Genomic DNA, 15,118 nt, shown 5'->3' on the forward strand with positions numbered 1-15,118 from the left:
AATAACCCCTTATTCATGTACCCATAATAGGTGGGTAACCTGCTAGCATGACCTAGCATTTTAGTAAATGGAATTTCTTTAGAAGAGGAAAGAAGACGAAGAGCCCTGTTGTCTGTTATGCCATTTGTTTTTGCAACTGATTTTTCTGGTTACTGATTGCCCTTTGGAACCTCACTGTCTTTCTCCACCAGTCCTGTTCAGAATTGTTTCTCTGGATGAAGAGTTCCGACCTGTGAATGAAATGGTAAGCATGATACCTGGTTTTCAGCTTAATTGGCTTTAAGTCTAATGTGGGTAAAGGGAGGAAAAATAGTCTCTTTTGGGGAGAGCTCTCAGTATTCAGAGATAACTGAAAATTCTGGGTCACCTCAGATCTTTCTAACAGGATCTGTTGTCAAATTCCTGCACAAGGCTGCCTTCTGCATTCTTGGAAAGGTTTGATAAACTGCAAATGAAAAGTGTTGGTGTAAACAGTGAGGAATCTGCCATTACCACACTGTAGCTCTGCAGATCATCCAGAGTTAGTAATTAGTAATTTTGGCTCTTTTGTGCCTGAGAAAAAGGATTGTCCTCCAGCTTCTCACACCCAAAATATTCTGATGATCCATACCAAGAACTTTTTTCCTTACCCCATTGGATGATTAGCTTTTACCCTGAAATCTGGTCATAGCCCTAGTTATTTTACCGTATTGCTTGCACTCTGTCTAAACATGCTGCTTCCTTTCTTCTTTTTCTAGATTCCACTGGTGTATATTGAGGTATGTACAAACATTTAATTCACATTCACATCTATTCTGCACCTCAACCTGGGCAGAGTAAGCCGTTGCCTCAACATGATTCATGTTTATTTTTTGTATTAAGCTGGTCTATTACTTTAATTCAGCTATACAGAATTTTAACTCATATGGTGGCTACCATGTACCTGGGCCCAGGTTACAGCTCCTCTGTCATCCTGCTGTCTACTTGCCCCAAAACTCTGCTAGTGCCGTCCACTCCTGGCCTGCAGCCTCCGGAAACACAGGGGCTGTCCCTCCCTTCACTGCTTTTGCTAAACCTCATTGCAGACTCCTGTTGTTCTCACAATCTCCTTGTGATTACATTATCTGTAGGACCCAAAGAAAAATCGCCTGTACCAGTGGACAAATGTGGAGTTGGAGATGGGATTTATACAGCTGTTCTTCAACCTCACCTCTGAACCTATCCAAGGGACCTACACAGTGGTGGCACAGAAGGCCACTGGGAAGAAAGTTCAGCAATCTTTCTCTGTGGAGGAGTATGGTAACTCACTGCAATTTCAAGTTCCTAACAGCTAGTTCCATGGGACATGAAATCTTCACTGAACAGTGTAGAAGATCTGATGAGGATGTCCAGCATTGCTGGAAATTTTTTTCTGTGTCCTTTCCCTCCCAATAATCATCTCATTAGGAGGAGAATACTGGAGGACTGGAGTGACCTATCTCCACTCCTCCCTAAGCCCCAGACCATGGAGTGCAGCTCTTCAGAATGCCCACCTCAGCAAGGCTCCTATCAGGAGGAGCAAAGTGCTTGGATCAGTCTGTGCTGACAGCCACAACCTTACCTCCTTTTAGAATGCTTTTAGGCCACAGCCTCATCTCCAACTGGCTACACACCTGTCAAATGTCACGCCATAAGTCTGGGCCTAGGCTGGGGCTGTCTAGGCTGTAAATGAAGATCTTGCCTTTTCTGCCCCACAAGCTAAGCCCATAGCTTGTGTGATGCCATAGTGCCTTAACCTCCCTTTGGTGCTCTCACCTCTGTGCCAGTTCCGCCTGCTTGGTTGGAAAATTTGTATCCCAGTACACACTGGCACATGGTCACAAGCAGCATATCTTCCCACCCCAGGAAGCCAGCTGCAGCCCTTGTTCCATTGTCTGACATGAGCTGCTCATGCAGCAGAGAGGTGTCCTGGCAGATGAGTCTCAAAGTGCTTTGACCTCTTCCAGTTGCCAGACCGTGCCCTGTCCTGTGCCCTGAATCCCCTCCTAGTTCTCCCAAGACAGTCACCACGCACTTCCCCTCCTGCAGCTGGGTTTGGGTGGAATGTCACCCTGTGCTGTGTCGCTGGAGAAAACAGGTCTTCCTGTTTTGAACATTGATAAGATCTACCTGCTTTGAAAATGCAGAGACCAGGCTTCAGTCTGTATATTTGTGTGAAACTTCTACTGATTTATCTCTCTGTTTTACTGTATTCTACTGCTGTGGGACTGATAACCCACGTGTTACCTAGGAAGCTGCTGTATTTTAATAGCTGGTGTAATAATCTTGTCTTCCTACCTGGCACAATGCTTGGCCGGGGGGTTTTCAATTGACTTCAGTGGGATGTGCAGGTGACAGAAGCCTCTAAAATCTGACGGTTTAGATGTAAAAGGCTTTTAGGTAATTTATAAGAACAGCCTCTGAGCACCTTCGTGTGTCATTCTGATGTTGTTCCCTATCACATAGACTGTTTTCCTTTGGTTCTGCTGCAGTGCTGCCAAAGTTTGAAGTGACAGTGAAAATGCCCAAGGTGATCAGCATTCTTGATGAGGAGCTGAAGGTGACAGTTTGTGGACTGTGAGTGTCATTCTTTCAGTTTTGCTTGGTTTCAGTGTTTTCTTGAGCTGCTGATGAAGTTCAGTTGGGAGGCTGAGACATGAAACTTTATTATATTTCTCAATTCTTTTGGGGTCCGAGGACCAAGCAGACTATATCTGCTATTAGACAAAAGGCAACAGTTACTGTTTGATTCACTTTGTATGTAACGTATAGCCACATATTTTTGATCTGTTTTTTTTTTTTTTTTTTTTTTTTTTTTTTTGTGAGAGTGTTTCTTGCCTGTTTTTTGAGTCATGGAGGATTTCACACCAGCTACAGTGCTAGGGATGAGGTCTTCAGTTCAGTTTACTCAGGAATGATGTTTTAACTGTCTCTTATGCTTATTATTGTGGAGAGGAAATCCTAAGGGATGCAGCGGCCCTCTTTCCTTTGGGCCAACTCACTGGATTCTGCCTTGGATTCTGTACACCCTGTAGGGAGAGCCACGGGTTGAAGAGTGAGAGTAAAGACCCAGTGCTCATACGTATATAAACCAGTTCTATCACAACTGGGTGGTTGGGTAGATGCTTGCAACATGTTCTCCAGGATGAGGGGGACTCTCAACAAAATCAACATTAGCATATGGTACCAGATTCCTTTCTGCTTTTTATTTCCTATGATGACCCTCTGTATCCTGGAGGCAGCTCTAGAGAAGAAAGCTGGCATCAGTGAGGATGAGCCTGTAATTTTTCTCCACCCCTCTTACATTCCTAATGTCTCTGTTTTCCTTTCAATCCTCCCTGCTTGCAGATACACATTTGGGAAGCCTGTTCCCGGCCTGGTGAACTTCCGTGTCTGCCGGAACTATGAACGTGCAGCCACGTCCTGCTATGGTGAAGAGGCTAGAGCAGTCTGTGAGGAGTTCTCTGGACAGGTGAGTCAGCATTACTCTGGTGGGTGGAGTGGTTGGAGAAAGTGTTATTGAGCATGCCTTGTAGGCACAGGCTTGCTCTGGGTATGTCCAAACATAGTGTTAACATGTGGTGAGGCACTGGCACAGGTTGCCCGGGGAAGCTGTGGATGCCCCAGCCCTGGAAGTGTTCAAGGCCAGGCTGGATGGGGTTTTGAGGAGCCTGGTCTGTTGGGAGATGGCCCTTCCTGTGGCAGAGGAATGGGAACTTAGATGGCCTTTAAGCCCCATTCCAGCCAAAACCATCCTGTGATTCTATGATTCTGTGAAAACCCATGTATTTTAAGGAAGGCTGAAGGATGAGAGAAGATTGGGTGCAAGATAAAATGTGAAAGGTAAAAATAAGGAGGAAGGTCTGAGCAGTAAGAGCAATGCGTGTAAAGGCAAGAATCATGGAGAATGAAGAGATAAAAGAAATAACAGAAAGGTCAGATGGAGTGTAGAGACTATAAGAGCAAAGTGAGATAGAAAAGCCATGAGCAGTGAGAACAGACTTGGAGTTGGCGTACACTGGAGGTAGTGTATGGGGACAGAAGCTGGTGTTAGAGGAAGAAAAGGAGCAGAAACCCAGAGGGAGGCTGATGCACTTAGAGCAAGAAGGAAAGAAATGGATTTAGCAGTAGTGGTTAAGACAGACAGAAAAACTCCTGCTTTTTTCACCTTTTAACTGGCAAGAGTGAAACTGCAAGGTGTTTGGAGCACAGACAGATGCAACAGTACTGGTTTAATTGACAGAGGCTGGAGTAATAGCAATTGTGGAAATATGCCAGGAGAAGAAAGCATATAAAAGATATTCTTGTGGTCCCTGGGCTCTGCTACAGCATGAGCTACATGAATTAAGAGCTACCTCTGCCGCTACTGTTGTTACCCATGTCAAAAGAAATTATAAATAATGTGGTGCTAGCCTCTGTTCCAGGCATCCCTTCTGTGGAGACTTGCCTTGTACATGAATTTGCTGAGGAGAAGTAGCAAGTTTTGGAAATACTTTTCTAGCTGTCATTTGCTTTCTACAAATACACAAGCTTTGGTTTATGTATCACTCATATGGCTTACACATTTTAAGTAAGCAGCTTTATTTTCTAATGAGCCTGATGCCTGACAAACATTTCTTATGTGGCATACATTGACTTATTCCCTACGCACTCATACCAAGGGATGGCAGCTTCAAACTTCAAACTTCAAACATACATAAAAATTGTCTAGTTCGCAAGCATTTTGCTCTGATGTCGCTGTAAGTGCCTCAATATGCTTCTTGCTAAGTTATTTTTGTCTTTTTCCAGTTTTGATAAAAACAACAGAGGTAGATTATCTGTGAGATTTTGGGCTTCTCTTTCAGTTCAGAGCAATACACAGTGATGGATTCATGAAGTTGAATAAGCATTGTATAAAGGAGAATATAATGGTCTTGCTTGTTTTCCTCCAACAGACAGACATCTACGGCTGCATTTCTGAAGTGGTAAAGACCAAGTTATTCCAGCTCAAGAGAAGTGGATATGAGAATAAGCTCCGTGTCGAGGCTAAGATTAAAGAGGAGGATACAGGTATGGATCATCTGGATGAAAGAGCTGTGTAATGGGCCCAGGAGAGACCAGCAGAGGGGCCTGCCCAGTAGGAATAAGGGATAAAAGCAGACTCCTGCTTTTCTGGAATCTTAAGAGTTTTCCTGCCTTTAGTCCAGGACCATCAAGAAAAGAGTTTGTCCAGCAAAGGAGGGTTGGCTTAGAGTAAAAGGAATTCTGGTCAGGCAGAGGCAAATTAGTTCTTCATGCTTCTTTCTACAGGAGTGGAGTTGACGGGAACAAGCTTCTCTGAGATCACAACCACCATTAGCAAAGTCACGTTTGTGCTTTCAGATACTTACTACAAGCGAGGAGTCCCCTTCTTTGGGCAGGTAGGGAAACCATGGGAATGGAATGCCATGAGTGCCAAGCAATGGTGCTGCTGAACCTTCTGCTCAGATGCGTGCTCCAGCTCCACAAGGATGCTGGATCTCAGTGCTGCCAATTGCTGTGGGTCTCCTTTCCTCTGAAGGCTCTCAAATGGGGGAACAGCCCCCATTCTGTCCTTGTGCTTCAGCCTCTCCAGTCCACTAAAATTCCTCTTCTGGAGTCACCTGCTTTATGGGAGGCCTCAGGGGTGTGAGTACATGTCATTCTCCACATCCACTCCTCTGGCCCAGAGGCAGAGATGAGAAAGAGGCAGAGAAAAATATCCAGAAAGCTGGCAGCTGTCTCTGAAAGGGATATGTGTAGGATGCTATTGAGGCTTCCTTGTGTGACATAGGCTCAACGTTTTTACCTTGGTGTTCTACCAGCCTTCTTCAGGGGGCAGCCATCCCTCTCTGTCTAAACTGCACTGGTTTTGCTCCTCCAGGTGAAACTAGTGGATGGTTCTAACACTCCAATCGCCAATGAAACTGTGAGAATTTCTCTTCAAGGAGGACCAGAACAAAACTATACAACAAATGAAGAGGGCATGGCAGAGTTTGCCCTAAACACTTCCTCATTGGCCTTTGAAAATGTTGGAATTAGGGTAAGTCCTTTGGGCAGAGAAGGTAATGTAGCCCCCACAGGGCTGGAAGGGAAGCGCTAAAGTTTTTACTATAGATGCAAAAGTAGTTAGATTATAGCTCCTTGATGTTTGTGTGAATCTCAACACCAGTTTGGTGGAAATAGTCATACAGAACACTGAGGTTCCAGGTCACGATTGCACTTAATCTTGTAAATATTTGATTTCTGCTTGGCCATTGCAATACAGGGTTAGAAGAGATCATAACAGTCCATTCTGCTCCAAGGGATCACCAGCCGTACCTAGTCAAGGATGGGTCTATCTACCATCTGCATATCTCAGGGTTTAATTTAGCATTTCAGGTTTCTAAGTACAGCTCTTGGGGTTCTGGGGGGGGAGATTGGGGGTTTTTTTGTTTGTTCATTTATTTCTGCTTTGTTTTGGTTTGTTGTGAAATTTGTCTGGGACAAACAGTTTTGAGAAAAACAATTAAATTGATAAAAAGATGCTGAGCATCTTTTTGTTAGTGGGAAGTACTATTTGTTGTGCAATATGCATATTTTGTAATATCATATCCTGGAGTAGGGGAGAATATCTGTGTCTAGAACTATATTTGCTCTTCTCCCTACAATTCCTTTGTCACAGACTAAAGCCATTAAAAATTTTCCAGAAGTTACTACTAGATGCTTGAAGTTTTCAGATTTTTGCAGGATAAAGAAAAGGCAAGAATTCTCAGTTATAATGAAAGATAAAGAAAAAAGGCATTTGAGGCACATCAAATGCTGAAATAGCACCCTTCTAAATGTGAAATATCTTCCATTTGCTCTCATTTTTAAGAGGACCTGGACTCTCTCAGCTCCTCCACATTTATTTGGCTTAGGTTTTGAATTATTAGTTGGAGATTGTCCTCCCTTTCTATAGCATCTGTAGCTTGATCTTGGAACTGGTAATATCTGAACTGACCAGCGCTATCCCTTCTTCAGTGCCGATGATAAGGGAAGAAATGGAAAGAGGTTTTTTTTCCCTTTAGACCAACTAGGATATTAGAGAGGGCAAGGCATTAATGTAAAGTGGGTCCATGAAGTGCCCTTAAAGTGACACTGATAGTAAAAAAAAATCTAATATGATTCAGCTTGTTTGACACAAACTCCAGCTTCTCTGGCAGTGAGATCATTCCCAAGGATTTGCTAAAGATACACCATCCTGTCTTGCACTTTCCAAAGTCGTGTGTTGGGTTTTTAAATTTTTTTTCTATCTTTTTATTTTGTAGATTTCCTTGTTACTTCAGTACCAAAAAAAACCCCCAACAAAAAAAAAAAAAACAAACAAACAAAAAAACCCCCAAAAAACAAACAAACAAACAAACAAACAAACAAAAACCAACCAAACCCAACTCCCCCCCCCTCCCAACAACAACAACAACAACAAAAAACAACCAAAAACAAAACTAAAGCTTTAGTATTAGGCCATGATTTTTTGTCTCCAGTTTGGCCACCAGTGTTTGAGGATCTATGTATGTATTTTCTCCTTTTCCAGGCAGTTCACAAAACAAACATCTTCTGCTATGAGCGTTCCTGGGTTGTTCCATATTATGGAGAAAGTTATCTTCAACTAAAGCGCTTTTACTCTCCCAGTAATAGCTTCCTCAAAATTGAGCCCAAGCCCAAGCCACTAAGCTGTGGCTCCTTCACAGAGATCCGGGTGCATTACATCCTTACTCCAGAGGCTGTAGGAGAGCGGAGGAAAATCACCTTTTACTACCTGGTAAGTTTGCACCTGCCCTATAGTAAATTTGTAATTGGCAATTATAGGGGGATTAGAAATAAAAGCTGCAGTTTGTGGCGGCAAACACTTTCTTGTCATCCTTCATATGTTCTTTAGAAACAAAAAGGAGGGTCTGAGCTGGGAGTAAAAAAGTAAGGATGTCCCTGTGCCCTCTGGGTGATCACAGGGCTTCTGCTACAGGGAGGCAGGGAGCTGGGTGTGAGCAGCAGACATACTGCTCAGTTGCTCTCCTTGCAGGGTCCCTCACTTTCAGGTTTGGCTGATGTAAAACCACAAACACAACAAAGTTTCTCCTTCCCTACAGGTGATGGCCAAGGGAAACATCAAGCGAGGAGGCACTCACATTCTGGATTTGGACCAGGAAAGTGGTGAGTTCCTCTCCTAGAACAAATTGTAACTTATGAGGGGCTAGGCAACTGTGGTAGACATACGTTCTGCTTCCATGTAAATGCAGGGATCAACATCTGCATGTCCTCTAAGATCTGGGAAGAGTTTGACCTTTATTTTCTCTGCCTTTAGGCTTTTCACAGATTTGCTCTAATCCCCTGTGCCACTATCTTTCTCCTGACACTGCATTTTCTGGGGCTCCGGTGCTCCTTGGAGATACATCTGAAAGTCTGTTTTTAGAAGCTGAAGCGAAATTCAGCATGCTTATGCACTGGAAAGCAGGTCTTTTCAGTCAGACAGGGTGACTTACATATCTCTTCGAGCATCAGTTCATCCCACTTGGATGCCTGGAGTTTCATAATGGCTAGGATAAAGTTCAGCATAAAGTCAAACCTAAAATTTTGGCTGCTTCAAGAGAAAGTTTTTTGCTCCTTAACTTTTTTCCATTGTTTTGTTTGCTAGACAATGGTGTCTTCTCACTGCAGCTGTCTGTACAAGCTGATATTGCTCCAGTGGCCCAAGTGCTTGTCTACACCACGGTCCCCAGCAGGGAGGTGATTGCTGATTCAGCCAAGTTCTACACAGAATTATGTTTCAACAATAAGGTAAGTGTCCACTGCCTGAGGGAGCAGCCACCAGACTGCAGTGTGTTCAAGCTCACTTACTTAGATTTAGACTGGTTAAGCTAATTTCTTTAGACACACTAACACTGGACAAGCAACATAGCAATTGTTGTAGGGCGCTTCGCTGCTCACTGGCTTGTGCTAACCTGGAGGAGATTAACTGCTGGAAAAAAGTGTTAGCAGGGGCTGCACTGATAAAACCCCCTTTAGCAGCTGGTCAAAGCTGCTGATCCTGCAGATGGTCCTGGGTAGGAAAAAGAGAACAAGAGCAAGGTCTTTCAAGCTGGTTTTCTCTACACATACAGTTTCTGGGTGCAGTACAGTGACTGGTCCTAGTTCAAGGACATGTTCCACTGTCTGATCACATCTAGCCCCAATGTGGGATTGCCTCATCACATTCACAATGACCACAAAACCCAAAAACACCTTAAAAATTTTATGAGCAATTGTGATGCTTGAAGTTGCCAAGCACTCTTGGTGCTGATTCCCCCAGCACTGCCAGAAGGGAACACTAGCATAGAGGAAGTTAGAGGGAAGTATGAATGCATATGGGGACCTTGTAAAGTTAGAACTGAATGCACTCAACTGGGAGGAAAATTCCTGTGCGAGTAGGGCATCTGTGACATATCTTTTCCTGTGGTTACAGGTGGACTTAAGATTCTCCCCTTCGGAAGGCCTGCCTTCCTCAGATGCTCACTTGCAGTTCCGAGCCTCCCCGAACTCCCTCTGTGCTGTGCGTGCTGTGGACAAGAGTGTTCTCCTCATGAAGTCAGAAGCTGACCTGTCACCCACCTCTGTACGTTCTTGGTCTGTGGAACAAATCGGAGCCTGGTCAGAGCAAGGGCAGCCAGTGCTGCAGTGGAAACAGGGAATGGTCCCTCTTGTCAGAGCTGGCACAGGGAAGCTCCCCTGTGCTGCTTCTCATCTTCCTCCAGTGGGCAAAAAGATGAGAACTGGGCAGCAGTTGCTTCTTAGGGGTTTTGTGTGATTTTAGGAACGACAATTAGAAAGCCCTTTTAAGGCGCCTGCTTGTCTTGGCCAAAGCCAAGCGCTGTTGTGTGCTTGATGATAATTTTTCAGTTATTCTCCTCTTGCATGGATTAATTTTCTTGGGGTAGCATCTGGAAGTGTCAAAGAGTTTATTTGCCATTTGCCAAGCAGAAAATGATAATCCCTGAGTAGGGGCAAAGTATTACAGGTGGTTTGGCCAATGTAATTTTTTACATATTTGAGCCGTAATAACCAGCGTAACATGCAGAGCATAAAAAAAGAGGCAGTATCTCCAAATTTTGATTCTTTTTTTGATTCCCAAACTCTCATTGCTCTCAGCACAGAGAGGACCATGGCAATGTGGATGTATGTGCTGGTGACTGTTACGGTGCTTGCATCCAAATCCCTCAGCTGTGTTTCATAACAATGGATACTAAAATGCCTAATACTCTCTCTTCCTGCCAAGGTGTATGACTTACTTCCAGTGAAGGAATTCCATGGCTATGTCCATGGTTCAAATGTAGCCTTGGAGGAGCCCCTGTGGAACTGCATGACCGTGGAGCCAATAGTTCGGGATGGGATCACCTATGTTCCAGTAACGGGGGTGAATGAAGAGGACACTTACAGCATCCTAAAGGTATAGCCCCCCTGGCCTGGTTAGGGAGTGGAGTGGGAGAACAACTGAGAATGCTTAAGCCTTCTGTGGCATCATGAAACTTAACAAGGGAAGGGTTTGTTTATCTGAATGATCTGACACTTCTTTTTATCCAGAGGCATATTCAGTGAGGGTCATAAGCTTTACTTGTCTTGCCCAATATTTTTCACACTTGGTAGAAAAGGTCTCAAAGTTTTCTTACAGAAAAAGGCTTGAGGTTGACACTTGAAGTGAGGTTCCAACTGGAGGTAAATAATCCCATGCCATTATAGTTACCTTGAATAAATCTGTATGTCCTTGAGCTGCACTGTAGCCACAGACATTTCATTCCAGAGAGAAAACTGTATATCTACTTTCAGGCTAATCCTGACCCATAGGCTGAAATTGGACTGGAACCAGTGTCCTAGAAAAAGAGGGGATATATCCTTTGATCCCTCTGAGCCACCCAAGCACTCAGACCCTAGGATCAGGGGATCATCTCAAGGTCCAATCCACGCACAGTAACAACTTCTCCATTTTGAGGCAGTAAAATGCCCGTGTCAAGTCTGCTGAGTAAACCTCAACAGGATTCAATAACAAAAAACCGTTTGTTTTTTCTCCCATAGGAAATGGGTTTAAAGGTTTTCACAAATACCAACGTGAGGAAACCTTGGTTTTGCAGCCCCAGTAATCACAACTATCCTGCCCTTCAATCAGCTGGCAGAGGAGTACCTGCAGCCATGGCTGCACCACCCATGTATGCAATGAGGACAAGCGGTAAATGAACTCGGTTTTGTTTTCACTTCTGTTCTGAACAGAGATCCTGTTTGTGTTTTGGGGTGAATACTTAAACAAGAGCTGGGGTTGTGAATGGAAACCTTGGAAGCAGCACTGAGCTGATGGGTTCGCAGATTTCAGCTTCTGAATAGGTTGTGTAGGTCTACAGATGAGCTTTGGTAACTCTGCATTGGAAATCATTAGAACCAGACAGCGTTCAAAGACTGGCAGAGCAGAGGATGTTATCCTGCTGATAAATTCTCTTACAGTAAACTTCTGTTCCTAGCTTATCATTTACAGAGTTTCCAATACCATTTTCAGGCTGTTCTCATGGACTCAGCCAGTCTTAAGTATTGCCAAAACCATGAAGTGGGTGATAAATTTTTCAGTGATGGGTTGGTAGACTTTGGGAGCTTAACATAGTAAGACATATATGGTAGAAGTCCAGTCTGAAATGGACCTATCTTATTATCCTATTTGTAAGGGGTATCTCAACTCTTACACTGTAACAGTTTGGGCAACAGAATTGGCCCTATCATCCTTCAGTCTCATAGTAAGAAAAAAAATATTAGAAATGACAATTATTCTAGCTCCACAGTTGATTCAGAGAGTTTTCCTTTAGCACTAGAACCTGTGCTTTTGTATGTGTCCAGTTTGAAAACAATTTCTGACAGAAGCTGCTAAGATTCAGGAAAGATGCCTTTTAATTATTTTAAACTGAAATAAGCAACAGTAAGAAGACTGAAACATCACAGTAGAAAAACACAAGCAAGCTGCCTGCCACTTTTGCCAGGAGCAATGTGATATAGCTCTGATAGCATCTTTCACCTGTCTGTGATACCTTCTCACTCTCTGGAAATGCCTGTTGCAAAGTTAGTTACCTGTTAGCTACTCAATTGTCATCCAAATGCAGAAATTCAATTAGCCAAAGTAGAGATGATGAAAATTAGAATTTCCTTAAGAACTTTTCTTCTTTTTCTGCTTGGATGCATTTCTCTTTCTGTTTGTGAAAGGCAAGCAAACCAAGTCCCGCCCGCCCCATCTTCATTTTCCAGTTATTGAAAAGTAAAGTAAAACAAAATGTTTAAGCAAACTTCATCCCAACACAGAATATTTTATTTGGAATAAATTTGGTATGTGAAAACTTTGTTTTAGTCAAAATGGCTCTTTTTACCCTTCTTGTATTCCAGCTGCATGTTTTTATTTTGAGCATTTTCAGCCTAGTTCTAGAGGAGGCCATAGCTTTGACAGGAAGTTGGTGCTTTGGATCACAATGACCTTAAAAAAACAGTTCAACAGAGGGATGTTCTGTTGCTTGCTGGCCTGATTAGGACGGACAAGAGCATCACATCAAGGCTGCATCTGAAAGAGAAAAGGCTGGTTGCTTAGAAGGTCCTAAATAGGTTTTTGCTCTAAATCCTTTCTTTTTTAAAGTCTGTAAAGTGCTGGCTTCCAAACTTTGAGGTCTGCTGGACACCAGCAGAAAATAATGGAAGGCTGGATCTTCTTGCCAATAAGCCCTGGCACTGAAATTCCACTGCTGTTGGTACCATAGCTCACTTCAGTCGCAAGCATCTGCTTCCGATTGACACTTTCTCAGACTGAAGCACAATACTGATATAGGTCTTGCTTGTTTGGAATTATCAATAGTTGATTTCTTTTTCATCTCACCACATTCAGGTGTTGTGGCAGAGGGCTATTCTGGGCAGTTAAGCACTCCTGAAGAAGTGACAGAGACAGTCCGAAAGTATTTCCCAGAAACCTGGATTTGGAGCTTAGTACCTATAAGGTGAGTACCTTGGGCTAGTTCATTCCTTTTTTTAAAAAAATGGGTTTATAAGGTGAAAACATGAATCCCAAAGTGTTTATCCTTCACTGTTTGCAGAGACCATTTAGCAATCCTCTGAGATGAATTTACTTTCAGCCATAGTTAGGTTTGCTCAAAGAGTGGACAGAAGGAAGCTTTAGTGGTCCTACAGTAGCAAATGTACTGTGCCCCATCATTCACACAGCAAATATTATTCAGTAGGCCAAAATGGGTACAGGTAGTCATCAAAATGCTGTAAAATTGATCTCTCTGTCCTTGCTGTCTGTGCCTTACCAGCTCTGAGGGAAAAGCTGATCTAGAAGTGACCATCCCTGACACCATCACTGAGTGGAAAGCCAATGCATTCTGCACTTCAGCAGACACGGGCTTTGGCCTGTCCCCGACAGTGTCCCTCAGAGCCTTCCAGCCCTTCTTTGTCGAGCTCACCATGCCCTACTCTGTGGTGCGTGGGGAGTCCTTCACGCTGAAAGCCACTGTTTTCAACTACCTGCCTGCCTGCATCAGGGTAAGGGATGTTTAAGTTATTCTCTGTAGCTGTGTAACTTCTTGTGCACCCCTTCTTACCTTATCTCTCAGTAGCCTTAAATCCTTTGCCCATGACATTTTATGTTATTCCTCCTATACACCCTCACGTATACCCACAACTCCAGTTCCCTGCTCCTTTGCTACTGTAGAAATAGCTATTGCTGTGGCTCCCCAGCTCCCTGTCTCTCATGATCAGCCTTTCATAATTGCACCTCTCTCTACCACTGGCAGGTCAGTGTGGCTCTGGCTCCGTCTACTCATTTCCGGGCTACTCTGGTGGAAGAGGAGACAGAATCTCATTGTCTGTGCGAGAATGTGAGGAAAACCGTGGCTTGGCTGGTGACTCCCAAATCTCTAGGTAAAGGCCTCAGGGTGCTGAAAACTGCAGGGAGGATTTCTTTGTGCTGTTCTCCCTGTTCAGTATTGGATATTAGAGCAACACATTTTCCTGGGAAGCACTTTAGTTGAGTGTATCTGATCTGGGGGGCAAAGACTGGTGGATTCATGGGGTCTAACTGTGTGTCTGGCATCATGTGCAGTACCATCAAACCTTACAGGCCTTGGACAGGATCTCCTGAGGCCGGAGACATTGCTGGCCAGCAGACATGTTCTGTTAGCTCCATTCCTCCCAGAGACTCGATGTCTTCCCCATGAGACCTTCACACTTTATTTTCCCTGTTGGTGTGCAGGGCAGCAATGTGCTGAACAGCAGTGGGGCTGGTCACACTCTGCACTGAGGTGTCCTAGGTTCTGTAAAAGAGTACCCCAAATAGAGTCACCTTTCAATGACAGCACAGCTCGTGTAGAGAGTTTGGTTTTTGAGGGAAAGAAGCAGGGCTCAGCTGTGACAGAAATCTCCATCCATGAGCCTGCGAATTGAAACTCCTGAAGGTAGCAGTGAATCCCATTGCCTGGCTCTGCCTGGCAGGGCTGACTGACCCCTGTTTCCTCCAGGGCAGGTGGAGTTCTCAGTGACCACTGAGGCCCTACAGAACCAGCAGCCCTGTGGGAACTACATTGTGGAGACCCCTGAGAAGGGGCGCAAGGACACGGTCATCAGACAGCTGCTGGTGGAGGTACGTGGGCTGTGGGAAGGGAGGACTGAGCTTTCCTGTGGGCTTTAGCTTACACAGTGATATAGAACTGCATGGGATGCTAGGTAATCTCATCTAGCTCCCTTTCTTGTTAAAGGTCGGACCAGATTATCTTTTGAGATTCCGTCTAACCTTGTCTGGTCCATAATTTTATGGGATCGCTATGCAGCATGACAATATGATGGTTTTACATAATCTTTGTACTTTGACAGGGCTGCATAAAGACTTCGGCTTAATAATGTGCCTTGTGTCTCCTAGTGCAAAAGACTTTGCCTGTCTTCTACTGTAGCAGGACTCCTGCTGCAATCCATCCTTCCCTTTAGCCCGCATCTGTCATCTGCTCTTTCAATACACTGTCTTTAAAGCCTCTCTCCTTCTTTTGACACAGCCCCAGTAAATGTGCCAGCCAGCACATGCTGCCTCTCAGCTAATTGAGTGGCCAAGCAAACTGCCTCTTAAGCT

The 15,118-nt window shown here is 44.1% G+C and overlaps 1 protein-coding gene across 1 annotated transcript in view; it reads left to right on the forward strand.

Moving 5' to 3' along the window:
* A2M (alpha-2-macroglobulin) overlaps positions 1–15,118 on the forward strand; it is a 29,773-nt gene that overhangs the window by 3,909 nt on the left and 10,746 nt on the right. Inside the window, exons 4-21 of the mRNA XM_040055235.2 lie at positions 192–244; positions 738–758; positions 1,110–1,278; positions 2,490–2,574; positions 3,346–3,469; positions 4,932–5,046; positions 5,287–5,396; positions 5,879–6,037; positions 7,550–7,777; positions 8,103–8,166; positions 8,648–8,790; positions 9,455–9,604; positions 10,265–10,435; positions 11,059–11,209; positions 12,890–12,998; positions 13,314–13,542; positions 13,794–13,920; positions 14,517–14,638. Coding sequence (XP_039911169.1) covers positions 192–244; positions 738–758; positions 1,110–1,278; positions 2,490–2,574; positions 3,346–3,469; positions 4,932–5,046; positions 5,287–5,396; positions 5,879–6,037; positions 7,550–7,777; positions 8,103–8,166; positions 8,648–8,790; positions 9,455–9,604; positions 10,265–10,435; positions 11,059–11,209; positions 12,890–12,998; positions 13,314–13,542; positions 13,794–13,920; positions 14,517–14,638 — 2,330 coding nt within the window. The remainder of the gene's footprint in view (positions 1–191; positions 245–737; positions 759–1,109; positions 1,279–2,489; positions 2,575–3,345; positions 3,470–4,931; positions 5,047–5,286; positions 5,397–5,878; positions 6,038–7,549; positions 7,778–8,102; positions 8,167–8,647; positions 8,791–9,454; positions 9,605–10,264; positions 10,436–11,058; positions 11,210–12,889; positions 12,999–13,313; positions 13,543–13,793; positions 13,921–14,516; positions 14,639–15,118) is intronic.

Source organism: Hirundo rustica, chromosome 2 (assembly GCF_015227805.2).
Source record: "Hirundo rustica isolate bHirRus1 chromosome 2, bHirRus1.pri.v3, whole genome shotgun sequence".
NCBI classification, from domain to species: Eukaryota; Metazoa; Chordata; class Aves; order Passeriformes; family Hirundinidae; genus Hirundo; species Hirundo rustica.